The sequence below is a fragment of the Desmodus rotundus genome, chromosome 1 (assembly GCF_022682495.2).
Source record: "Desmodus rotundus isolate HL8 chromosome 1, HLdesRot8A.1, whole genome shotgun sequence".
Lineage (NCBI taxonomy): Eukaryota > Metazoa > Chordata > Mammalia > Chiroptera > Phyllostomidae > Desmodus > Desmodus rotundus.
In genome coordinates, this window is record NC_071387.1 from 18,677,858 (window position 1) to 18,705,055 (window position 27,198).

Genomic DNA, 27,198 nt, shown 5'->3' on the forward strand with positions numbered 1-27,198 from the left:
ATGCTTTTACACTAGGAGGGGAAAGTAGAGTGTTTAAAATCTGGTGGGGCAGGCCTTGAGCAGGTGGAGCAGAAAACAGTGTAGAAGTCACATGGCGACTGGATCAACCAGCTGGCAGTGGCATGTGGAGAACCGAAGAGAGAGGGCAGCTCCTCCAGGACAGAGCCACCGAGCAGGGGATGGTTTCCTGAGGGGGCTGCGGGGTACCCTCGCTGGGCTGGGTGAGCACTTTCTTCTGCTGCTATCGAGGGTGTTGAGAAGCGAAATGGTTTTAGAAGGTTACCCAAGAGATTAGAGGAGCTAGGGTTATTAATCTCAGAGAAGAGATTAAACAGAGGAATACTTTGAAAGGGCCCAAGGAGGGTATAGAGACAGAAAGAGTGAACAGTTAATCTCCTTCTGGGCAGAAAACAGGAAACATGCAATGAAAACCACTTACTTTACTGTGACAATGAAACCAACAAAACAGCACAAAGGAAAGGGCATTTCAGTGATGGCATGAAGGGCTGGGGGCAGCAGTTCTCAAACTAGAAGGAGCACATTCCTGTCGGGCACGGGGTAGGGGCTTTTCAAATGTCTCCCCACCATCACCACAGGAGCCTGGCGTCGGTCTTGCTCAGGTGTGTCCGTTCTGGACTCTCTTTCTGCATACCTGTTGGAAATGACGGAGACCTTCAGCACCTTTGTGGGAGGCCTTGACTGTAAGCAGAGGCTGTTCCAGGTTTTCCTAGGGCCCTTGGCAATTCCACAGGTTTAGTACATAATCTGTGTGACCACACCTGGGTAACTTTGGAAGAAATTCCAGATTGAGTGCTATTTAACAAAAGCTACAGGAGGCTTTCCCTCTCCCTTGTTGTCTTAGATACCTGGAGTGCTCAGTGGTTTGCTCTGGGCCCTCAGCTTTTCTCAGAGGCATTTACATGGTCCCCCCAGTAGCCGTAGCCTCTTCTACTGATGACTGACTGCGTGTCAACCCACAGTGTGCTCCTAAGCTCCTAAGCTCTATTTCTACACTTGGTCTTAGCCAAGAGGCTGAGAGGCATTTGCATGTTTTGGGTTGGCCAAAAAGTTCATTTGTTTTTTTCCCATAAGATGGCTGTAGTAGCACTTAGTTGTTTTTAACGTCATTGGAAACAACTTTGTTAGATTGTATTGTGACAGCTGTCATATCAGCGTGCTTTAAAAAAACTCACAATTGGTGAATTTTTTGTGCAGCCATTTTAATGTTGAAGATAGAAGAAAATATATAATATTTTCATTATATTATGTTTTATTATTTCAAGAAAGGTAAAAATGCAACTGAAATGCTAAAAAATGATTTGTACAGTGTATGGACAAGGTGCTGTGACTGATCTAACATGTCAAATGTGGTTTGTGAAGTTTCTTGATACTGTTGACATTTTGTCCAAATAATTCTTTGCTGTGGGGCTGTCTTATGCATTGGAAGATGGTTAGTAGCACCCTGGCCTCTCCCCACTAGAAGCCGATGGCAGGAGATAGCTGACATACTCAAAATATCCAAATCAATAAAGTTATTGGTGAAAGTGAAAAATGTGTCTTTTACTTTATGGAAAAAAACTAAACAGACTTTTTGGCCAATGCAAAATATTTCCAACTGTCTGCCAGACAGTTCCACAAGCACTTCAAACTTCACGTCTAGTAGTGAGCTGCTTCTGAACTTGCCCCCCAGACCTTGACGAAGGTCATCACCACTGACGTGGTTGCCAAAACCTAAGTCCAGATTTCTTCCCCTTCCTTGTCTTCCTCCACATTCTGTCCTGCCTCTCCCCTGAGAGGTTCATGCATCTCTGCGCCTCCTCCATCCTCAGGGCCATCACTTGCCTCAGACCTCAGGCACTTCTCACCTAGATCCTGGGCAACCTGCACATGCTCTTTGCCAATTCTTCCCAGGAGCTGTCTCTATTGTGATTCTAGAACACACATCTTCCAGGAGCCTTAAATGACTTATTTTTTCTAGGACCTCAGAGCTGACCTCTGCCCACACTTTTCACTTTACGCTGGACTCACCTTTCCTCCATGCTGACCTACTGCCCGCTCTCTCTCACCTCCTGCCCCTGCGTGCATCTGTTTCTGTGTTTGATAGGCTCACCCTCCTGCCCTTGGCCAGGTGCATAACGTTCTCATAGCTCTGCAGGTTTCCAGAACTGGCTCCACAATCAGACTCCGAGCTCCTGGAAAGAAGAAACCATGACTGCGATGGCCGTTTCTTACAGCCTCGCATGATGCCTGGTGTACAGAGGTGGCTAATTAATGTGTGTGGAATGGTGATGTATAAATACCTTACTCAGTAGAGCTTTAAAAACTATCCACGAAGGTCTAAGTGTTTATTTATTAAACTTTGTATTGAGAATTTCTACCCCAAAGCTATATTCTAACTCGGTAAATAGATAGAGTCTACTTTGATCTCCTAGTCCTTGATTTCATTGTGGCAGGGTTCAGGGCCAGAAATGGGGATATTCACACTTTATTGCTTCTCTTTTTCTCTTCCTCCCCCTGTCTGTAAACCTCACGTACTTGATGGCATTGTTGAGAAGATTAAGTGAGATGAGACATATACAGGACACATCTAGTACATTTGGTTAGTGCTCAACACATCTAAGGTGTGTTACTCACAAGGCAGAATGGCAGCTGGTGAATGAATGCTGCTTCTAGTTAGATGCTACACGCCAGTGTCAGACAAATTGTATATTCTCCTCCCAGTGGAAAAGCTATTTGGGGAATCTGATTGCTGGGGGAGCAAAAGAAGGACAGAGAGCTGTGTGATTATAAAGGATCTAGAAGTCTAATGTGTTGGCTGGTCTTCCCCACCAAATAGGTACGTATCCACCAAGTAAATGATAATACCCACAACATCCACCCTCCATCAGTGGTGGGGTGTCACTTCTTTTATTCTGGTAAAATGTATATAACATAAAATGCACCATTTTGGAGTCTTCCGGTCAAGATGGAGGTGTAGGTAAACACGCTTTGCCTCCTTGCACAACTACAGCAAAAATTACAACTAGACTACAAAACAAATATCACCCCGGTTCATCAGAAAATTGAGCTGTGTGGACGTCTGACAACCAAGGATTTAAAGAGGCCACATTAATCCAGACAAGTAGGAGGGGCGGAGTCATGGAGAGGTGGACAGGCGCAGAGAGTAGTGGAGACGAGTGGTGTGGAGAGGGGATGGAACAGGTAGTCCCACATTCATGTGTGGTGGATAAAAATCAGGACTGGGATCACTTGCTCCCAAGATATCCCTCCCGATTTTTATCCACCACATGTGGTCTGCCCGTGCCTATTCTACCGCTGCCACTGCCTCTATGCACCACAACACATCTCCTTGCCTCTCTGCCCCGTCTCTGCGTCTCCACCCCTCCTACCCTGTCTGCATGAATGTGGCTTCTTTAAATCCTTGGTTGTCAGATTTCCATAGAGTTCAATTTTCTGACAGTCCTGGATGTTATCTGTTTTGAGATTTAGTTGTAATTCCTTTTTGTGGTTGTGCAATGAGGTGAAGCATGTCTACTCATGCCCCCATCTGGACTAGTGTGCACAGAGCCACAAAGCAGTGAAGTGGGTTGCCCAACTCTGGCAATTACCTAAGGCTCTGCCCCAGACAATTTACAGGTGCCTTTTACAGGGAGTCAAAGCAGCTCTACCTAATACACAGAAACAAACACAGGGAGGCTGCCAAATTGATGAAACAAAAATACGGCCCAAATGAAAGAACAGAACAAAACCTCGGAAAAAGAACTCAATGAAACGGAGATAGCCAACCTATCAGATGCAGAGTTCAAAACACTGGTGATCAGGATGCTCAAAGAGCTCACTGAGTACGGCAACAACATAAAGGAAGAAATGAAGGTTTACAGTAAATGAAATAAAGAAAAATCTACAGAAAACCAACAGTGAAGAGAAGGAAGCCAGGATTGAAATCAATGATTTGGAACATAAGAAAGAAATAAACATTCAACCAGAAGAGAAAAAAGAAACAAGACTTCAAAAAAAACAAGGATAGTATAAGAAGAGTCTGGGACATCTCCAAATATGCCAACATCCGAATCATTAGGGGTGCCAGAAGGATAAGAGGAAGAGCAAGAAATTGAAAACTTATTTGAAAAAATAATGAAAGAAAAATTCCCTAATTTGGTGAAGGAAATAGACATGCAAGTCCAGGAAGCAAAGAGAGTCCCAAACAAGATGGACTCAAAGAGGACCACACCAAGACACATTATAATTAAAATGCCAAAGGTAAAAGATAGAGATCTTAAAAGCAGCAAAAGAAAAGCAGAGCGTTATCTACAAAGGAGTTCCCTTAAGGCTGTAGCTGATTTCTCAAAAGAAACTCTGAAGGCTAGAAGGGACTGGCAAGAAGTATTCAAAGTGATGAAAAGCCAGCACCTACAGCCTAGATTACTGTATCCAGCAAAGCTACCATTTAGAATTGAAGGGCAGATAAAGTGCTTCCCAGGTAAGGTAAAACTAAAGGAGTTCATCATCACCAAGCTATTATTATGTGAAATGCTAAAGGGTATTATATATGAAAAAGATCAAAACTATGAACATTAAAATGGCAACGAATTCACAACGATCAACAACTGAATCTAAAAAACAAACTAAGCAAACAAGCAGAACAGGAGTAGAATCACAGAAATGGAGATCATGTGAAGGGTTATAATGTAGAGGGTTATCAGCTGTGAGGGGGAATGGGGAGAATGGGGGAAAAGTTGCAGGGGTTAAGAAATACAAATTGGTAGGTACAAAATAGATGGGCATGTTAAGAACAGTAGGAAATGGAGAAGCCAAAGAACTTATATGCACGACCCATGGACATGAACTAAGCGGGGGAAGGATTACTGGAGGGAATGTGGGTACTGGGTAGAAGGAGGCAAATGGGGAAAATTGGGACAACTATAATAGCACAATCAATAAAATGTATTTTTAAAAAATGCACCATTTCAATTATTTTTCAGTACATGATTTATTGGCATTAAATACATTTACAGTGTTATCACCATTATCTATTTCTAAAATGTTTTCATCACCCCAAACTGAAACTCTGTTGGTCATTAAGCAAAAACTCTACATTCCCTGCCCACCCCCTCGATCCTTGGCAACCTCTAACCTATTTCCTATGTCTATGAATTTTCCTATTATACATAATTCATGTAAGTGGAATCATACAATATTTGTCCTTTTGTGTCTAGCTTATTTCACTTAGCATAATGTTTTCAAGGCTCATCTCCATTGTAGTGTGTATCGGAATATGCTCATCACTTCTTACATTAAAACTTCCCTTTTGATGGCCCCACAAGGACCACCTTCTTTGTGCTTTTACTTATTCTATCATATTCTTTTCTTCTTTTCCATATGTTTTCAGAGCCTCCTCTTCCGGAAGTAGATTTTTTCACCATACATGGAGGGCCCCTCCCACCCCTGAAACTGCGGAAGGCCAAGGAGAGCAATGGGCCTATCAGGTCAGTAGCAGCCCCCTTTCCACGGTTGCCCAAGAATCCTCATGGAGTGTTGTGGAATCTTTGGGTGGTAGCACTTGAATAGTTGGATACAGACTGGACCCTTAATTTCAACCAGCACCTTTCCAAACAAAGAGAGTGACTTTTAAAGGACCAGAGACCAACAGTTGGGTGGCTTGGCTCTAGAACTTAAATCCATGTCTTTGCTTATTGGCGTCTGTGACGTGCCAGATGTTATCCTTCACACTCCCATCTCCACGTGTATCTGGTAGTGACGGTGGTTCAGGAGTATCATCCCATTTACCAAAAACAGGATATATTTTCCTTTATTTAAGGACAGGTGGCTTCTGAAGTGGTCATTTGGATAATTCTTTTACTTCATTCACATATTGAGTTATGGGCAAAATTCCACATAGTTAGTGACTGCTTCTGGGATCCCAGATAGCAGGATAGCAGGATGGGGAGCAGTAGTTTGGAGGACAATGCTGTGTTCAATTAAGCACTTTATTTACAAAGGTCATGGTGGAATTACAAAAGCAGAATTATTCCCTTTTTCAGAGAGGAAAAGAGAGGTTTGCCTGTAGAGATGAGCAGCTTGCTGATGGGAGTAAGTCAAGGAGGTAACAGTGACCTTGCCGCCTTTGACTGACTGCTGTTGCCTTATCTCTTGACCCCATCAGTCTAATGACCTTTCAGGGCAGTCAAGGTAGAAGCAAGTGTGAGATGTAAAAAGAACATCTGGAGATGTTATCTGTGTGTCCATTTATAATGAAACTTAGGGGTTTGTTTTTGTTTTGTCTTTCCATTAGTTTAAGTTCAGTAAATGCTCAGAGGTCTTCCCAGGGATGGATATTGCCTAAATTGTTGTTTCTTGATTCCTGACAAGTGCCTGGAATGCACTGTGATTCTATTGCTATAAAGAGAACAGAAGTTGTGATATTACTTCCTGAGAGGATTTGCAATAGCACTTGTGATACTTGGGCCAAATAATGAAGTAAGGCAAAAAGAAAAGCCAATTGACAGTCAGCCCTTGGGGCTTATGCAGACCTGAGCCTCCAAAACAGGAAGTGGAGATCTGTGAGTCATTGAAGGGAGGGTGGTGATGAGAAAGAGGGGAAAAGTCCTTCTAGAACATCCACGTTTCCAACAGCCATGACTGCTTCCCTAACATCATTAGGGTTAATTACCAGCAGGCAGGTGGGGTGGTTTCCTTGGCCCGTCTGCTATATCTGATTTGAACTGGGGGTAGCAGCGTGGCCAGTGTGTGAGGCAGGCATGAGTCTGCTTTGTACATTACTGATAAAGGGCAGTGGCTTGGGGCACCCGGTAAAGCAGGGGCTCTGGACCGAGGCTTTCATCCTTCGCTTGGTGAACTTGGGTGGACGAGGGCCTGTTCCTGAGCTCTCTCAGTGACGTTGTCTCTCACACTTGCGAGATGACAGGAATCACCTGGGCTGCTTTATCAGCAAGACAAAGTCTCAGAGTCCACTCTGGGAGATTTGGATTCAGTAGGTCTGGGATGGGGGCCAGAAATCTGTATAATTATCCAGCCGCTCAGGTGATTATCATGCTAACTGGGGAGACTGCTTTCTGCCATGTGAATAGTGCCTTTCGTGGGTGATGTACAGAGTCAAATAGTTCAGGTGAGCCTTGGCTTTGCACTTGAACTCCACCACTTACCTGGAAGGATGAGAGGGATTTGAAGGTAGGCTTGTGGACAGGATGGGGCTGTGGCAACATTTACTTTCTTCCCCACAGCCATGAATCACAGGGATACCTTCGAGTTCCCAGGCAAGTATGTTGTTATAGGTCATCCCTTATAGGCAGTGAGTGCTTAGTAAATGTTTACTGGAGATAGCAGTGACAACTCATTGTCCCGCAGGCTTAACTTTGTCCCTTTCCTACAAAACCTTTGCTGAAAGTGAACCAAGACTGTGGAAATCAGGGCCCCAAGGACACCTGTGATGCTTGGAATGGAGACTTTCCAAGTCCAACACATGCTGTGGGGGAGGGCTCCGTTTTCTTAGCCTAGTGACTTGTGGGCCTTTAGCAAGCACTCAGTACATGGGACAGGAAGGGTACATTTGCTGGTAAAACGGAATTATGTGGCCTAATGAGCTTTGGAAACCCCCTAATCATATCTTGTGTTGATGCATATTTTTCCTCTTCACTGAAATTTTAACTCAGGAAACATTAGTGGGGAGTCGGTCACAGCCACAGGCCTGTGTAAGGACTTGCAAAGATGTAAGAGTGAATCACTCAGATTCCTGCTATCAAGCCTGATTGAGAAAGCAGATGTTCAAACAATGACTGTGCCAGAGGCAGGAGCTGTGTCCTGAGTAGATGGTAATAAAAAGGAAGGCCTGATTCATTCTCAGTGAAACTTTATTCTTCGGCCTCCTTTCACTGACAGGTTTTCTGTTTGGTGGGATAAATAAGAAAACACATGACAAAAGGACACCTGATTGCTAATGTGTTTCTGTGTCCGCAGTTAGGGAACAGTTTCACAATATACATGTGACATTTTGCCCTTCGGGCTATTCCAGAATGTCGTCAGTCTAGATTAACCCATGCTGACCTTGCACTCCTTGCTTCTCATTGATCTCACGTGAACTTCAGTATCACTCTGTGAACTGCGGGGAATGTTAATCACATGAGTTCCATGTTAGGCTACCATGTGATCTTCTGGAGCCTTTCTGCAGGCTTGGTACATTAACTCTTGTGGGCAGCCAGCCTCCATGTGACCGCTAAACCCTGTCCACAGCTGGGCTTTATTTTCCCACCTAAAAACCACTGATTAGATCAACATTATGGCATGCATGCATGCCCAGGGCAGGCAGCGACGTGTGTGACAACTTCTCTCAGCTAAAGAGGATGTCCTTGGCACCCAGCAGCCAGAATGTGAAGATATCCCTCCCCTGGGTCATCTGGCAATAACACTGTAGGTTTAAAACTGGAGTTCCTTGACTGCCGGAGCCATCAGGCTAAATCCCACATGGGCAAGGGCTTTTTTCTTTTGGTCCAGTATTGGATCTCCAGTGCTTAGAAAGGTGCTCATCTCATTGCAACCGCTCAATAAATGTGAGTAAATGAATGAATGAGTCCCACATGCAAGAGTCTGATAGACATTTTCTTTTTCCTTCCAGTTCCTATCAGGTGTTAGTGGTTCCCCTGGCTCTCCAAAGCACATTTTCCTGTGATTCTCAAGGGGCTGCTTCATTCTTTAGCAATGCTTCTGATGCCAATGGATACGTGGCTGCAGAACTACTGGCCAGAGCTGTTCCAGAGGAGGCCATGGAGATACCTGTTGGAGACAGGCTGTATTATGGGAAATACTATAATGCACCCCTGAAAATAGGGAAAGATTATTGCATTATATTACGAATCATAAGCGAATGGAATAAGGTACATCTCTTTAAAAGCTCTTATGAACTCTGTTTTCTTCTTCACATAAAATGTGAATATTTGTTTTTCCATCATTCGAGATGGACAGTGCATGCAATAAGCATAGGAATGTGTTGAATCCTTTGCCTTTATCAAGGACGGGCAGGTGGAACCTTTCTGGAGGGTGATGGTCTGAACTTCCTGGGGGATCTGGTTGGATCTGTGTTGGGACTGACCTGGTTTGGGTTTTTCCTCTTGAGCGTCCCAGGTGCCCTCATTCTGGTACACTGCTGAAACCCCAGTTGGAGAGGAATCTCTAGATCTCTCGGTCACTTCCCTGTCCTCTGGCCAGGCTGCTGCCTCCCCTCATCCTCCCGAAAACAGGAGAGAGGGGCAGATTCAGCTCAGTCCTGCCCTAGTTTCCATCGCTCCCATGGCTAGTGCATAGGTCCTCCTCTCCCCTGTCCTTAGCAGGGCTATGTTCTTCCAGCAGTTGTTCTTTCAGGAAACACAGAACCTAGTACTCATTGCATAATAAATAAATATAATGAGCTGGACAAGCAGATTAGCAAGAGCTGGATCAGTCAGTCAGGGATGGAAGATCTTCTGGAATAAACACTGTGATGGTTGCCCTAGGAGAACTCTATAAGTTTTGTGGAAATTCATGTGGATTGGTCATCGAAGCTGGAAAAAGGATATTAACAAAATAGAAATGTCTCTTGACTGATGAACTTGAGCCATTTTGAGTGGAACGTTCATCACATATTTAAAACTGAGACACTCCATTAAATTCTGTATAGCACACAAGTCTAATGTGTCATTATCATGTTTGATGTTACACTAATGTTCACTTTTAAGAATATGTCCAAGTAGCAAAGAGGTCTGATAGTGTTTTGTGACAGTAATATAGGAATTACAAATTAGAAGGTTAAAGCCCAGAATATATTGCCCTGAACTTGTTCAAAAGGTGTTTATGACTTAGACCAGGGCTTCTCCCTGGAGAACTGCCTGGAGGTCCTGGATGGCATAGACACAGCACTGGACGGACAATCCGAGTACAGCCTACAGGTTGTCAGAGAGCTGCTGCCCCGGGCGGAGACCTCGGTCTGGAAGAGTGTATTACTCAGGCTGGGCTGCTGTTAGACAATACCATAGACTGGGTAGCTTCAACAACAGACACGTATTTCTCATGGTTCTGGAGATTGGGAAGTCCAAGATTAAGGTGCAGGCCAATTTGGTTCCCTGATGAGTGCTCTCTTCCAGGCTTGCAGACAGCTGCCTTCTTGCTGTGTCCTCATAAGACGGAGAGTGAGTGAGCTCTGGTCTTATGTGGATGCTAATCCCATCATGGGGGGGCCCCCACCCTCATGCCCTCGCCTAAACTTAATTACCTCTCAAGGCCCTACCTCCAAATACCATCACATTGGGGTTAGGGTTCCACCTATGAATTTTGGGGGATATAAACATTAAGTCTATGACAGAGGGAATAAAATGGAAGGGTATGATAAAAATTCTAGTGAATAGGGAACTTTCCTGTGATGTCATTGTTACCTCTTTTTCATACAGCTGAGTAGAGCACGTGCTTGTTCTTTGGGATGCCAAAGGAGATGGAGGGACTCTGAAAAAATTTTGTATGTGGACTCGTGTGCTTGAATTGCAATCAGTTCCCCCCTGGGTTTCAAATACATTAGTGTTACAGTCATATTAAAATCAGTAGTGATTTATTTCTTTTTCTTTTTAAAACAGCATTATCGAGATACAGTTCACACACCATGTAATTTACCCATTTAAAGCATGCAATTCTGTGGCTTTTTAGTGTATTCACAAGGTTGTGCAACCATTACACCCATCTAATTCCAGAACGTTAGAGTAGTGACTTATTTTTAATTGTGGTAAAATACACATAAAATTTACCATCTTAAGAATGTTAAGTATACAGTTTAGTAGTATTGAGTACATTTACATTGCTATGCACCCAATTTCTGGAACTCTTCATCTTGCAAAACTGAAACTCTCTAGCCATTAAACAACCCCTGTCCCCCAACAACACCCTACCCTTCTATTTCCTGTCTCTATGAACTTGACTTCTCCAGGTGCCTCATATAAGTGGAATCCTACAGTATTTGTCTTTTTGTGTGATTGGCATATTTCACTTAACATAATGTCTTCAAGGTTCATCCATGTTGTGCACGTGTCAAAATTTCCTTCCTTTTTAAGGCTGAAAATATGTCATTGAATGTGAACACCACACCTTGTTTACTCACTCATCTGTGGATGGACACTTGCGTTGCTTCCACCTTTTGGCTATTACGAATAATGCTGCCATGAACATGGGTGTGCAAATATGTCTTTGAGTCCCTGTTTTCAAAATACTGTGAGATATACCCGGAAGTGGAATTGTCGCATCATATGCTAATTCCATTTTTAATTGTTTTTGCAGAACTGCCCTGCTGTTTTCCACAGCAGCTGCACCATTTTACATTCCCACCAAGGGTTCACAAGGCTTTCATTTTCTCCACATCCTCTCCAACACTTGCTATTTTCCGCTGATAATGTCCGTTCTAATGGATGCGAGGTGCTGTCTCATTGTGGTTTGGGTTTGCATTTCCCTGATGATTAGTGATGTGAAGTATCTTTTCATATGCTTTTGACAGTTTGTATATCTTCTTTGGAAAAATGGTTAAGTCCTTCATCCATTTTTAATTGAATTATTTCTTCATTGAGTTTTAGGAGCTCTATATGTTCTGGATATTAATCCCTTATGAGATATATGATTTGAAGATATTTTTCTTCTATCTGTAGGTCAAGTTTTTAATCTTTTGATACTGTCCTTTAAGGCATAGAAATTCTTGATTTTTATGAAGTGCAGTTTTTCTGGGTTTTTTTTTTTGTGGCCCATGCCTTTGGTGTCATATCCAAGAAATCACTGCCAAATCCGATTTCATGAAGCTTTTCCTCTGTGTTTTCTTCCAGTGAAACCACAATGTTTTGATTACTGTAGCTTTGTAAGTAAAATTTGAAATCAGGAAGTGCGAGTTTTCCAAGTCCTTCATTCCCCTCCCTTTGTGTATCTGTCCCCGTGAACAGTATTACCAAGCTCCCAGTTGCTAGGACAGAAATGTGAGAATAATTGTCTTCTCCCTTTTTCTTATCTTTTTATCCAGTCCATCATCATATTATGTTCATTCTGTCACCTTAATGCTCTTTAAAATCACATCCCTTTCTTCATTAGCATTGTTTAGCCTTCGACATCTCTTGTCTGAGCATCATTTTTCTCACTCATCTTCCTGTCCCTCGTTCTGCCTATCACCATTCTCCGTACTACTGTGGGAATGGGTTTTACAAAATACAGATCTCATCGAGGCACTTCATTTTAATGAGCTCCCTTCTTCACCTGGCCCTGCCAATTTCTCTCTTTTAATACACACAATTCCCTAGTAACTGTGCTGCTGTGTGTGGCCTTTTTTTTTCTCCAGTGTCTTGAAATACGCCCTTCACTGGTGACTCTTGCATATTACCTTTTGTCAGATGGACTCGATGCCCTCAGCATCAGGCAACATTTTGTCACCGTCAAAACCTTATAGGCATTTTAAACTTTGCCCAGAATTTTTCAGTGTAAATATTTTGTGTCATTTTTCAAATAAAATAAAAACGCCCAAGGTTGTCATTTGAAAGAGAATCTCAGTTGAAGTTGGAAAATCCTTCTCTAATCCCTGCTATTCGGTTTCCTCTGGGGAATATTTTGCTGCGTTTTATCATACACAGTAATCTCAGCATTCCCAGCAGACAAGTATGCATAAAATAACAACCGTGGGGGAGAAGAAGAGAAGGCATTCCATTCCAATGAGTCTGTGAGTCTCTTCAACCACAGATGAACTTTCATATGTGTTCTTTTTGTTTTCTTCCCGGTTCTTGGCTACATTTTTGGTAAATGTGGTAACCAGATAAGTATCACCTGGATAGGGGAAGTATTACTATATGCCGGGAGTTCTCATAACCTTGCCTATCACATGCGTCAAAGCTTCTTGCTGGACCTGGATGGGACCTCAGACTCTTTTTCAACATCATTCTCCAGGCACTCGATGCCAGTTGCTCAGGGCTGGCAAGGGCAGTGAAACTTACTGCCATTCCTGTCGGTGGCCCGCAGTGTGTGCTTTCTGAGATCTATGGAAAGCTACAGAAGTGAGCCCTGGGGTCACTTGCCAGTCCACTGACCCCTTGGTGATCATATGGCTAAGTTGTGATATGTTAGAGCTAGATGAGACCTTGAAGATGTTGTAGTCCAAATGAAGGGATAAAACCCCGGAACCTGGAGGGCTGAAGCGTGCTATTTCAACCGGCAGCATGCACCGTCTAGTTAACCATGTTGCTGTGTTTTCCTTTGTAGGTGAGAAGATGTTCCTGTGCAGTTTGGGCTCAGGTGAAAGGTAAAACCATTCTGCCTCAAACGCTATCCTCATTTCTATGTCCAGTCTGCAGCATCAAGTTATGTTAACGAGATTTCTTTTGAGATTGTCACAGGTGACAGAAACCCATTCATATTAGCTTAAGCAAAGCCATAGCTGGAAAGGATGGGGGCTGGGGGCTGGAAGCTTATGGAATTCCTACAAGAGCAGCATTCCCAGGGCCCCAGGAACTGGGACTTTGGACTGGATGCCATGAGTGGGATTCTCCCTTTCTGTCTTTTATCTCTCCTCTAAGTGTGAGTGGGCCTCGTTTTCTTCGACTATAAGCTATGTCATAGGGAGGAAGGTGTACCAGCTGCCCCAGCTTAGCAACTTGAGTAGGAACAGAAAGTTTTTCAATTCAGGGAAAGAGTCTTTTTTTCTTAGGTTATGTGACTATCTGTTGGACGCGTCACTGTTAATAGGCGATGGGGTACTATTATCTACTCTCCTTGGGTTTGGGGCTTATTCATATGGCTGGTTGGAGGCAGACCAACGTGATTGACAGCCCCACCAGGGTTGCCGTGAACGGGGGATGTGATCCCCATCAGGAAAAGAGGCACCGAAAGGCGTGCTGGCAGGCCGAAACAAAGAGCTGCAACATTCCCCTACTTTCAACCATTTGGCTGCTTAGCATGTACACACACATACACCTATACTGTTAAGAAAGATACCCTCCAGTAAGAAAATGGAATTGCCCTCCATATAACCAAAAATGGAACCCTCGTGGAAGATAACTCAAAGGTGGGCCTGTTACTACACCCAGCTCCAAACCAAGATTCCCGGGTGTGGTCCGTTCCTCCTGATCCGATCCAGATGTGCTCCTCATGCTCTGTTGAGCAATCTATAGCTAAATGGCAGTTTCAGCCATTCTCAAACCGCAGTACATAGTCTGAAAAGGAAAACTGTAAGTGCTCTCATTTAGAAAGGGGGAAGAGATAAGTACTGTGACTGGTCAGGGGGCCTGTAACAATGACCACATGGTGCTGGACAGGAAAAGCAAGCCTCCCCTGCCCTGGCCGCAGAATGGGTCCCTTGGTCAGTCAGTCGGGCTGCCTTGGTCTTTCTGCCCCAGGGAGAGAACCCGTGTCCATTTCCTCCAAAACTGTGCCTGAGCGATGCAGCGGGAGGAGCTCTTCGAGTGCTGCACAGTTAAACCTTCACTCCCCACACGCAGCTCTCCCTGCGGGGGAGTTGCCTTAGGGATTGAACAGTGCCTGGTCCTTGTTTTCCAGACTGGGGTTTCCCTAGCAGTGCCTTTCTTTCTTTAAACCAAAAGGCAGCCAGCCAGTGGATCTGATTCCCAGAATTCTATTAGTTTGTAGCTAATACCAGAAATCTTGTCAAGTTTATGACCTTTGAATCTGGACCTTTTCCTTGTGGTTTATGAGTCCCAGCAACAGCCTGAGGAATTCTGCCTTTAGCTTACAGTCTCAGTTTAACCCCTTACATTCCTTCCCTTACTCAGAGCAGCATAAAACAATAGGCTGAGGTAGGGAGGAAGAGCTGATATGACCTGGCTTCCAGGAGGATTCCAGTGGATGGCATGTTACAGTGGGGGATTCCTTACCTTGTCAGTACAGGGTACTTAGCAGGAGGGACCTGGGGATTAGGCTTCCTTCTTTTGTCTGCTTATCCCCTAATCTTATTTCCCTTCTTTTTATCTCTACTCACTCCTATTTCGTCAAGGGTGGAGGACTTGATTTTTCAGTTGGGAAGGCGTGTCACCTGACCACCAGCCATCTTTGGTGATGTAGTGCCAGACCAACAGGGCTTCTCTCCTCTCTCTCGTATCTCCAGCTCCATTGAGATAGAACTGGCATATAATTAGCGTGGCATTGTATACGTTTGAGGTATACAATGTGATCATTTGGTATACATGTATGTTGTGAAATGATTACCCCAATAAGGTTACATAACACCGCCAACATCTCATTATATATATTTGTGTGTGTGTGTGAGAGAGAGAGAGAGAGAGAGGGAGTGAGAGAATGAGAGAGAGAACATTTAAGATCTATTCTCCTAGCCACTTTCCAGTTTATAATACAGGATTGTTAACGATAGTCACTAGGTCCTCAGAACTTATTCATCTTATAATAGGAAGTTTGTTCCCTTACATCAGCATCTCTCCATTTCCCTGCCCCCTTAGCCCCCAGCAACCACCATTCTATTCTCTATTTTGATGAGTTCACCTTTGTTAGATTCCACATATCGTGAGATCACATAGTATTTGTCTTTCTTTGTCTGACATTTCACTTAGCATAATAAGTGAGCACCTCTCCTAACAAAGACATGTGCTGTTACCTTTCTGTGCGAAGATAGGCCTTGGGTTTCATGAGGCCACAAGAAACAACCATACATTCCAACACTGGGAAATTTTTCTGCCGGTCTGTTTCCTAAAGCTCAAAGGGTGAGAATGGAGTTACCACAAAGAAAAGAAATGCTTTTTCAGAAGAATGGGGATGTGCAAGTATCCTGGCAGACACAGAAACAATCACTTCCAGATTCCACTGCTTTCTGCAACAGTTTGGTTTGATTGGCAGACACTCAAACAGGATAGAAGTGGCCAAAGAGCTGGCTGCATTCTACTGAGATTAAGTTAAACAGGAAGGATTTTGCTTTGGAAATATCTAAGTGCCTTTTTCCCTACTCTCAAATTAAGAACCAACATTGAGAGCAAGTTTGAGCCTTTGGATTCAAACTACTGGAGACCTGTGGAGGTAACAGAACACCCATGGTTATGTCAGAATTCTGAAGGGAATTCTAGCATATATTTTCCTATGTACATAATTAACCCGGGCTGTGCACTAACCTCTGGTAGTTTCTTCTGTGAATAAGAGAAATTGTTCCATTCCACTCATGCTAAGCAACAGCCCCACTCTTGACCTTGCCCTCTCATGAATTATGGTGCTTACCTTTTGCAAATTGACCCTAAAGGAGCTTTGTGATGATTACCAGGGAAACAGCAGTTGGTTTGATGGGAAATGCAAAGGCCTGGGCTCTCTTGCCCAAGATCTGCTACTAATCAGCCGAATGTCTTTGAAATTATATTTAACTTGGCTGATTCTCAGTGCCTTTTTCCAAGATCCCTGAGATCCCTTCCAGCCCCAAAGTGCTGTGAGTCTGTGATTTCTTGAATCACAAAGTGAGGTCATTTGATATGTGTGAAATGATAATAAGCTATAATCAGGGGACGTTTTTCAGTTGTAGGCAGAAACCTCTGAGTCAGTGACTTCTTCTCTTTCAGCCCCCAGTTTGCACCTTGGGCATGCCTCTCTGATTTCATGTCCATGTCCCCTCCCTGCGCATGGGCCTTGCGGTTTGCACCGTGGATGACTGGTAAAGGCTCCTACCTCATTTTCCATCACAAGTATTCAGGGGTTCCCTCTTCATTCGATAGCCTGCATGCTACCACTCAGATTTCTAGACAACCGCCCTGATTTTAGTGTTTCCTGTGACGGTTTTCCATAGTTCTGCATTCCTTTTTAATCCTGTTTCCAAGGCCTCAGTATGAGGCCAATGTACCTTTCTAATCGCATCTCTCATTCTTCCCCATGCAAACTTGTATACCAGCTCTTTGCTGGATATGGCCGGCCCCTGCCTTTTCTCCTTAATTAATGCCTTTGCTCATGTGATTACATGCTTGCTCCCACCTGCACTGCCCTATGCCCTATTGAAATCTCACCTGTTTTTCAAGATTAAGTGCCATCTTCTTCCTGAAGCTTTTCTTTTTCCTTTGTGGATAATATTTTTTTAAGTATATTTTATTGTTTATGCTATTACAGTTGTCCCAATTTTTTTCTCCCCTTTATCTCCCTCCTCCCTGCACCCCCACCCCACCTTCCAGCATCCCCCACCCCCCTCAGTTCAGGTCCATGGGTCATACATATAAGTTCCTTGGCTTCTCCATTTCCTATAATATTCTTAACCTCCCACTGTCTATTTTCTGCCTACCAATTATACTTCTTATTCCCTGTACCTTTTCCACCCATTCTCTCCTCCCCCACCCCCACTGATAACCCTCCATGTCATCTCCATTTCTGTGATTCTGTTCCTGTTCTAGTTGTTTGCTTAGTTTGTTTTTTTAGGTTCGGTTGTTGATAGTTGTGAATGTGTTGTCATTTTACCGTTCATAGTTTTTCATCTTCTTTTTCTTAGATAAGTCCCTTTAACATTTCATATAATAAGGGCTTGGTGATGATGAACTCCTTTAACTTGACCTTATCTGGGAAGCACTTGATCTGCCCTTCCATTCTAAATGGTAGCTTTGCTGGATAGAGTCATCTTGGGCGTAGGTCCTTGCTTTTTATGACTTTGAATACTTTTTTTCAGCCCCTTCCTGCCTGTAAGGTTTCTTTTGAGAAATCAGCTGATAGCCTTATGGGAACTCCTTTGTAGGTAACTGTCTCCTTTTCTCTTGCTGCTTTTAAGATTCTCTCATCTTTACTCTTGGGTATTTAATTATGATGTGTCTTGGTGTGACCCTCCTTGGGTCCAACTCCCTTGGGACTCTCTGAGCTTCCTGGACTTCCATGTCTATTTCCTTCACCAGACTGGGGAAGTTCTCCTTCACTATTTTTTAAAATAAGTTTTCAATTTCTTGCTCTTCCTCTTCTTCTGGCACCCCTATGCTTAAAGCTGTCCCAGAGGTTCCTAAGCCTCTCCTTATTTTTTGAATTCTTATTTCTTCATTCTCTTCTGGTTGAATGTTTATTTCTTCCTTTTGTTCCAAATTGTCGATTTGAGTCTTGGTTTCCTTCCTTTCACTGTTGTTCCCTGTATCTTCTCCTTTATTTCACTTTGTATAGCCTTAATTTCTTCCTTTATTTTGTGGCCCAATTCAATAATTTCTTTGAGCATCTGATTACCAGTGTTTTGAACTCTGGACCCCATAGGTTGTCCATTTCTTCATTGCTTAGTTTTTTCTGGAGTTTTGATCTGTTCTTTCGTTTGGGTCATTTTTCTTTGAGCACACCTGTTGTGTTATAAGGGGAGGAGCCTTAGGTATTCGCCAGGGCCCGGTGACCCACGTCACTACGTTGTGGCGCTGTCTGTTGGGGAGGGGTTCGAGAGGGAACAGAGCTGCTTGCTCTGCTCTCGCCCCGCATTCTGTCACTTCCCTCGTTCACCACAAAGAGACTGTGCTCTTTCAAGTGCTGATTCCCAGGTAAGTGGGTTTGTTTATGTTCTAGGACCCTGTGCGTCTCTCTAATGGACTCTTCTGTGAGACTGGGAGTTTCTCCCGCCAGTGCAACTTCTACAGGTTCTTACACCCAGAGGTTTTTGAGTCTTTAATTTCCTGTGCTGAAACCCTGGGTCTCGTAGTCTGTCTCGCTCCCTAGTTGTTCTTCCAGGCTTATAACCGGGCAAATGTTGGATGACCTGGGTCCACCAGCCCCTGCCTCGCCCACGTGGTCTGCCTCCTTGCTGCCTGTCCTCTCCTCCCAGCGGCTGCCAGTCTCTGCCCCTTCTACCAGCCTGGATGAATGGCTCTTTAACTCCTTGGTTGTTGGACTTACATTCAGTTTGATTTTCTGGCTGTTCTGTTTGTTTTTTGATTTTAAATTGCTTGTTATCCTTTTTTGGTTGTGTGAGGAAGCAAAGCATTTCTACCTATCACTCCATCTTGGCCGGAACTCTCACCTCTTTGTCCTGAAGCTTTTAAATTTGCTCCACGGACAGGATTTCTGTCTCTTCTTCTCGTCAGACATTCTGCCATACTTTAGAGCAACTAGTCCACTTGTCTTTTCTTGGGGGATCTCACTCCTACAATGGCAAGGAACTGATTTTAACCCATAACCTGAAGGAGCTGGGAAACAAATTCTCCCCCAAAGCCCCCACAGAGAAATGCAGCCCATCCGACATCTTGATTGCAGCCTTGTAAGCCCCTGAGCTGAGGCCCCATCACAATGTGCCTGAACTTCTGACCCACAGAATTGTGAGCTAATAAGTGGGTGCTAGTTGCTAAGTTTATGGTACTTTGTGAAGCAGCAATGGAAAGTGAATTCAATAACAGCTTTCTATTTTTTTCCAATGTATTCATTCCTATGCTGATACTCTACTGTTTTAATAGCTATGATTCAAGTCACTTCCCCATTTATTTTTCTCCAATTTCTAATTGAACCACACAGCTCCTCCTTTCATTTTATAATATAGTTTCTTAAAATGTCAAGGTCTTTTTCTTCTGAATACTAAATGTAGCCAAACAATACAAGCCACGTTTTTCTACACCGCTCTTGACAACGTTTTCTGAGATAAGGAATCTTGCAGGGTTCTTTAGCAAGAGGTCTATTCCATGGCTGCTTTTGCTGGGGATGGTGGCTGTGTTGTGTCTCCAGGAGAACCAAACTGCTCTTAACCTGCTTGTTGAGATCCGGGTGGTGCCGATGCAGAGAACTTTCTGCAGCCATGGAATGATTTTAAGGCTGTGCGCTACAATTTCATAGCCACTAGCCTGGCTACTGGGCATTTGAAATGTGTACTAGAAATTGAGTGTTTAAAATAGTATGACAAAGAGACTGAATTTTCATTTTAATTAATTTAGATTTAAGTATCCACGTTGTGGTCAGTGACTACCGTATTGAACAGTGCAGATTAGACGACAAAAACGTTAAGTACCTTGAAATATTCTCAAGTGTTCCTCATTCACTGTTGGGAAACAAGTCATCTGAGTTGAGGATCTCAAGTCCAGGGGCTACTGTTTTTCCTCTCAAGCCCCTTGCCTTTCCTGTAACGGATCTTTGCTTGCTGTTTTCAGCTGTTCCAAGGCAGTGCTGGATTATCCAAGGGGCAGACTAAATGCATCCCTGGGGCATTAGTAAAAGGGGGTACAAAATAATGAAATAATTTGATATCCCAACAGTGACAACCCAGCAAATCATCTGTCAAATTTGGATTTGGTTTCACTTTCTTACATTTATTTCATGGCTTGGTGGCATTTTTATTTTTAATTCTATACATATAGAGTCAGCCCTTAATATCTCTTCAATGTCTGGTAGCACCATTACACACAGACTTTTATTCTTCCAAAGAGGAACTCGAACTACTGCAGCCTCAGGCCCCATCCCCATGGGCCTGTGGAACAAAGGTCAGGGCCTGCACTCCTGACTTATAGGGGTGAGGGGCCCACTCTGCTGCAGACAGAGCTGGATTCAGATATGCAGGGGGAAAGCATGGTGCTGTGGTCAAAAGCAAAGACTCTGGAGCCAGACAGCTTGGGTTTGAATTCTGGCTCTGTCGTTTACTAGCTGGGTGACCTTGGGCAAGTTGCTTAACCATTCTATACCTCAGTTCCTTAACTGTAACATGAGGATAATAATAATGGTGCGTGGTGTACTATTATTATAATACCGGTTCCTATTATTAGAGTACCCACTGGGTGCTTATGAAAGGTAATTAGAACAGTGCCTGGCATGTAGTATGTGCTAAGTAAGTGTTTGCAAATTAAAACAAGGCCATTCGTTTAGAACATGATACTCTGATTCAGTCAATGGGCCCAAATGTGCAACTCAAACATGGGTGTTGTCACGTTTATAACCAGGGATCTCCTGCAGCTGGCATGTGATGCATTCCAAATAGAAATATTTATGTCTTTCAAAGGACTTTTACATCAATTTTTGTATTTTATCCTCATGGTAACCTGCTGAGCAGAGCTGGGAGGTACCACTCTTGCTGATGTGTAGGGAAAATGACAGATAACTCCATCCAACAGAGAGGATTTGTTTGCTATATTCACCTACTGGAGCTAACTGTCATTTTTCAAGGAAAAAATTCAAGTGATGTCAGAATGACTTCTCCCTCAGTGCAAAGGAAAACTGCCCATAAAAGGCAATCAAGTGTAATTGACTTGAGAGAGGACCAAACAAAAGCAATGCAGGATGCTGCATTTGTATGCTCAATGAGATCAGGTTTTTTCACACCTTGCAACTTGCATGTGCCCTGCTTTTATGCTTCCTTTTTAGAAATACCCTGGAACTGAGTTGTACTGAGGCCCTACATCCTCAGGGCAAACCCAGGGGACAAGAGGCACTCTGGGCACTTTGGGGATGGTTTGTTGAATGGGGCCAAGCTCAGGGTTAAAATAGAGTGAGCACAGGTGGCTGTGCACCTCTCAGTGTGTGGTCTTGTCCCACAGATTCGTCACTCACACTGCAGCAGATGGTAGGCGTTGGGCTGGGCTCCATGGCTGTTGTGATTGTCCTCGCATTCCTCTCCTTCTTAGCGGTGTGGTATGTGAGACTGTTTTTGAGAAATGAGTAGAGCGGCGGGGGATGGGGTTGGAGTCAGGAAGAACAGCTGGCATCGAGGAGTATCAAAGTGATGCGGGTGGAGGGCGTTCTGGGCTCAGCAGACACTCAGCAGGCTGAAGGCATGAGTCACTGCACCTTAGGGTTGGGGGGATGCCCTCCTGTCTCGGGCGAAGAGCAAGGTTGGTGATGGCTGCCCTGGCCACTCACAGAGTCATGGCTGATCTCTCATGCAGCTTCTCATGAATGGGCATAAGTTACTCTGAGGGATGCACTGTGGGAAAACCAAAGTGTGTCAATGGACTCTCTTTTCCTCCTCCATGTCTAGATTGCAAATGGGTGCTACGTGTGGCAGATGCACTGCCCTTGGGGCAGATGTTATGACAGCTTCTCAGGTGCCTACATACAGCACCTTCTACCCAGGTGTGTGGTGGGGCCTGCAGACTTTCCTCGTTCCCAGCGTGGCCCCATTCCTGGATTCAAGATGGGGCTGTCTCTGTGGAACCCCCCAAAAGGAGGAAACTCAGGAATACTTGACGTCTTCCCTGCTACATGACCAGTTCTGTGCCTATGAACTTGAGACCCTTGATATACAATGGAATATTGACCATGGGCCACTGATCATGTGGGCTGGGCCTGCATCTTCTTCTGAGTGATGCCTGAAAGACAGCTCCTCTGGACATTGAATGCAAGAGGGTCTCTGAGTCTTCTTTTGCAGCATCTCTGTTAATTAATTCAGAATCTATTCTCTTACAATAAGCAACGAGATAGACTTAAGTTTGGGTTCAAATTTGACTTTATGAAGGAGGTCATTGAAAAAGAGATCATTGACATAGGCAAACTTGTCAAACACTTTAGAAGCAGCCCTTTTTCTAAAATTAATTGATAGCTAGTTAGGAAATATACCAGCCTGGCCACTCCAATAAGTTCCCTGCCATGTCTGTTTGGTACAGTTTCATTAGTCTTAAGTATTCAAAAGCCATAAGTGTTCATCCCAGTAAAAATTGTCTGTGAATTTAGACAGTTCTTCTCTGGTATATGAATATTTATAACAGCTTTGGTTAATTTTTTTTTATTAAAGAGGATCTCATAAAAATGCTCTATGCCTCCTGTTAGATTCAGTGGCTGTGTGGTAACACCGGGCTGAAACCATATCAAGCCCATGGTAGAACCCAAGTGTTTACAGGGAAGGGGGAACAATGTAGGTGACACGATCCTTCCTTTCATCTACAACCTCGGTAACTATGACTGTGCCCTCTCAGGAGCCCTGGCCCATTAGGTGTAAGCCGGCCAGGCCCCCCCCACCCTATCACTGTGCTGAATTTGCATATGCAGCGTAGTGGCTTTGACTTTTAAAGCCCGAATGAGTATTCTTTAACTTTCCTTCCTACCTGACAGTGTAATTCCCAGGCTCAGTAGCAAATGAAGAGGAAAGGCAGAGGCTTGTGATTTCTCTAAGTACAGTTTCTCCTCCTCCCTCCCTTCCTAGGCCTGGAGAAGAAGAGGCACGGGGGAGGCAACAGGAGCACAGTTGTACTGTACAACCTCTGGGCGCACATATAAGAATGTGATCCTGGGATTGGGCAATGTCATGGTCCTGAGGAAGAGGGACAGCCTTTCCAACAGGGTGGGCTGGGCATTGGTGAGGAGCAGATTTGGGGATCCTGGACTTGTAAGCAGAGGAGATAACAGGAACAAGCGGGAACTGTTCATGAAGCTGCTCCACACTGGGGGTTTCAGCCCACAGCATATCCAGTCAGTTGGGAAGAGTCAGAGAGATGGAAGTAATACCCTGCCACTTGGGGGTTCAGTGCCAGCTGTCAGTCCCTGGCCCCTGCCAGTATTAGGCAGTATTAGGAGTAATTGTCCTTTGTCCTCTGAAGTACTACCTCAGACTCCAACTTAGAATCAACATTTAGAACCATTCTTGCTGTCATCTCAAGTGAATTATAGAGTAGAGCTCTCAACAGACTAATAAACATAGCATTCTACCTTTCACTTTTATGTGCGACAATTCAAACTCATACTATTTTCACAGCTCAAATTAAATTTGGACTCATTAGGCATTATTGTAATAGTATAGGGTAGGATCTCTGATGAGTAAGGATTTTCCTCAAAGCCTCTATCCCAAGAGAATCTAAGCCTTCCCCTCTCCTCCTCCTGCCATTCCTCCTTCTCCTCCTCCTCCTTTTTTTTTTTTTAGCCAGTTTATAAACACCATATGTTTCCATAGCCTTACCTCCCTTATTTGCAGCTCTGGGATTAACTGCCAAATAAGCTACAGTTGTCCACATGGAAACTTAGCATAATTGCCATTGAAAAAAAAAAGAAATCCCGTTTGCTTAGCATCAAAAATTTCTAGTTAAAATAACTGACTATTAAGTAAAATGTACTTTTGGATGCAGTGTAGAAATACAAAAACAGTTCATGCAAAAGTACAAAAATAGCAAAAACATGGTCTTTGTCACTTGCTCTGAATGTTTCAAATTATAACATAGATGCAGACAACTGTAACTAAACAACAATAAAATAATTTAAAAATTGAAAAACAAATTATAACACAGAGTCACTCAGTGTTAATCCTTAATAGAAGCAGGGGCTGGGCATTTGCAGAAAGGATGTGCTATTTTTCTGCAGTTCCATCCTAATAGTTTTCTCATAAATATGAAAGCGGCTTTACTTTTCCTAAATTCACCTGGTAGCTTTACCACCATACTGTTTTGTTTTTTTTCCAAGTGGATTCCTGGTTAAGCGGAGAGGGCATCTCAGGGGACTAACAGCGGGTCTTCCTGGGAGAATGTGTATCCTTCTGTCAAAGGGCAGGTCAGGTTGCACCCTGAGGTGGGGAGTGAGTGCCACTAACTAAAGCTGGGTCCTGAGGTGGGGACGGAGGCAGGAAGGGTCTTCCCTACCAGCTTTGCTGGGGACAGTGTGTAGATGTGAAGACTAAGATCCAGTCTTAGCTCCCTTCTCGACTGGGAATCAAAATTGCGGGGTTGCCCAGATATGGAGCAGATTGTTCCCTGGCTGATTGTGGGTGTGGCCGTGTGTGCCTATAGTTTTTATTTCTCTCCACCATCGTGTTTGTTTGTACGTGTTCTTTCATTTCATTCTCACGGTAGTTCTGGGTGGTGTGGTGGGAATGACAGGGGTGACTGTTTCCCCATTTTAGAATGGAGAAATGGGTTCAGACAGATGCGTGACTTGAATCATGGGGCCAAGACTTCTGACTGCAAGTCTAGTTCCCATTCCTGGGATTTGATAGACCTTGAGCTGATGTTTAGACAGCCCTTTTGGTTCTTGGGAGTGTCAGGCCTTTACATACCCTTCCTATCTGTCTATCTGTCTGTCTATCTATCTATCTATCTATCTTTCTATCTATCTATCTATCTATCTATCTATCTATGTATCATCTATCTATATTAACTATTGCCTTTACTATATTATAGCACAGGCCATTTTACACCTGTCTTTTCACTATAAAGTACTTCCCCCCATCACAAACAACCAAGCAGTAGATAGAGGTTAATGATGGGAAGTAGGTAATAGTCCACCTCTGACTCAAGACCCAAACTTGCAGCTGGGTACTTAAGAGAAGACCAGAGCCGAAGAAATTATCTCTAAATTCCATATTAACTTTGAAGAAAGTTAATTTTAAAGAAAATAAATAAAAATATAAGAATTTGAAGCGCTGCTTTTTTATTGCGAAGCTCACATTCTGATTTTCTAAACCTTCTCCTATTTTTTCATCCTGTAGGGTCCAGCAGAAGTAATGCCTGGTTGAATGTGGGTGTAATAATTTATAGGTTTTATTTGAACATTTCACCTAAAATGTCATATGATATGCTTAAGTGTGATATTGTTATGTTACAGAATTACATGCTTACGACTTTGTAATAAAAGGTTTTGTAATAAAAAAAGGGCATTATTTGTGCTGGACCCTGTATTTATCTAAGAAAAAAAGTGGAAGTGGGAGAGGGACAAAGGTGTGGCTTTTCCTGTTCCCAAGTTCGTGGGCTGGTGATACAATGCAGCATATCAAATAAAAAGGAGTGTGTGCTCACTGTTTCAAAAAGAAAGAAGGAATGAATCATGTTGGTGACGTGTGTGCGCGCGACTGTACCCATACTTCTTTGGCACACCTCCCCCGCCCTTCCTTCTTTCCTTTTTTTCCAAAATGGGGTCAAACTATGCAGATGGTTTTGTAATATGTCTCTCTGATTCATCAACATACCCTGGACACATTTTTCATGGTATAACGATTGCATGAAAAGTTTGTACCATAATTCATTTACCCACCACTCTGTTGTGCATTTAGTGTTTCCAGACGTTTTCTGTCCTTATGCACTTCTGCATAATTGCATGCAGTTATTACTGAGGCTAAACTCCTGGAAGTGAAGCTGTCGTAATGAAAACCGCTATTTACATTTTGTATTTACTATGTTTTGTCAGAGGAATCTCATAGGAAGTTTGTACAAGTTTATACTCTCACCTGCAGAAGGCCCCAGTACAATTGGACATTACTGATGTCTTTACTCTTCATTAGTCTGGTAGGTGAAAACTGATGTGTCAGTGTTTTATTTGCACTTCTCTAATTATTTTGCATGTTGATCGGTCATTTCTAATTCTGTCTTGGTGAATAGCCTTTTTTCTCAGGACTTGGCGTGTTTGTCTTTTACTGATTTGAAAAAGCCCTTTGTAGCACAGTAATTTTCACTCTTAGCTCTCCCATATTTTGTAAACAGATTTTCCAGTGTATCATTTCCCTCCACCTTGTTTGTATCGTAGATTGCCACATAAACACTTTACATTTGTATAGTCAAACATGTCAGTCTTCTCCTTATGGTTTTTGTCTCTGGTGCCACGCTCAGAACTTCCAATCTCAAAGTAAGAATGCAGAAGTTTACAAAAATGTAAATCTTTAATCCATCTGAAGTTTATTTTAGTATAAGGAATGAGGTTGCGGGAATCTTTATTATTATTGCTAAGTGGCTTAGCCCATTGTCCCATGAATATTCATTGACTGTTTTTCCCTTAGTGGTTTGAATCATATACTAAATTAGATACTAAAGTCTGTTTCTGAGCTTTCCTTTTGTTCTACTGATCTATTTCTGTGCCAGTAACACCCACTGTGACTGTGAAATAGAGCTTTTTTAATACCAAGTAATAGTAAGTTACCCCTTTTTTCTGTTAATTCTCAGAGTGTTCTCAGCTTTCATCATTATTTATTAATGTGTACATATTTATTACACATAAACTAAAGAATTATTTGGTTACCTTTCCCTCAAAAATCTCAATACATTTCTTGGGGGTGTGTTAAATAAAGAGTGTTCCTATCCCAAAACATGATGTGTGTTTCCATTTAATTTCTTGTCTGTGTATGTGTCCAGAGTATTCTAGTCTTCAACTTGCAAGGTAACTTACTTTTTGTTGTGCATGCCTTATATTTTACATTTTGTTATCCTATTTTATATTTTGTTATATTTTGTTATCCTCAGTCACTACTTCAGCTTCTGCTCCTGAAAACGCCTCCCACAGCCTCTATTGCTCTCTTTATTGGTGTTTGCTCGCCAGGATGGCTCCTCTCGTGGTGAGATTTTCTAGGGCATGGGAACTCCCAGACCCTTGCCATACCAAGTG

At 43.2% G+C, this 27,198-nt stretch overlaps 1 protein-coding gene across 4 annotated transcripts in view; it reads left to right on the top strand.

Annotated features, from left to right (window-relative positions):
- The window catches only part of SUSD1 (sushi domain containing 1), a 143,595-nt gene that overhangs the window by 79,723 nt on the left and 36,674 nt on the right, over window positions 1-27,198 (top strand). For 2 of the 4 annotated variants that reach the window (XM_053921788.2, XM_053921794.2), the window contains 5 exons: window positions 5,390-5,486; window positions 8,630-8,888; window positions 13,255-13,294; window positions 21,447-21,540; window positions 21,887-26,841. In XM_053921788.2, coding sequence (XP_053777763.1) covers window positions 5,390-5,486; window positions 8,630-8,888; window positions 13,255-13,294; window positions 21,447-21,540; window position 21,887 — 491 coding nt within the window. In that variant the 3' untranslated portion in view covers window positions 21,888-26,841. Of the gene's footprint in view, window positions 1-5,389; window positions 5,487-8,629; window positions 8,889-13,254; window positions 13,295-21,446; window positions 21,541-21,886; window positions 26,842-27,198 lie in introns of those variants that run through there. The other 2 variants (XR_008426530.1, XM_053921782.1) reach the window with 2 other exon arrangements.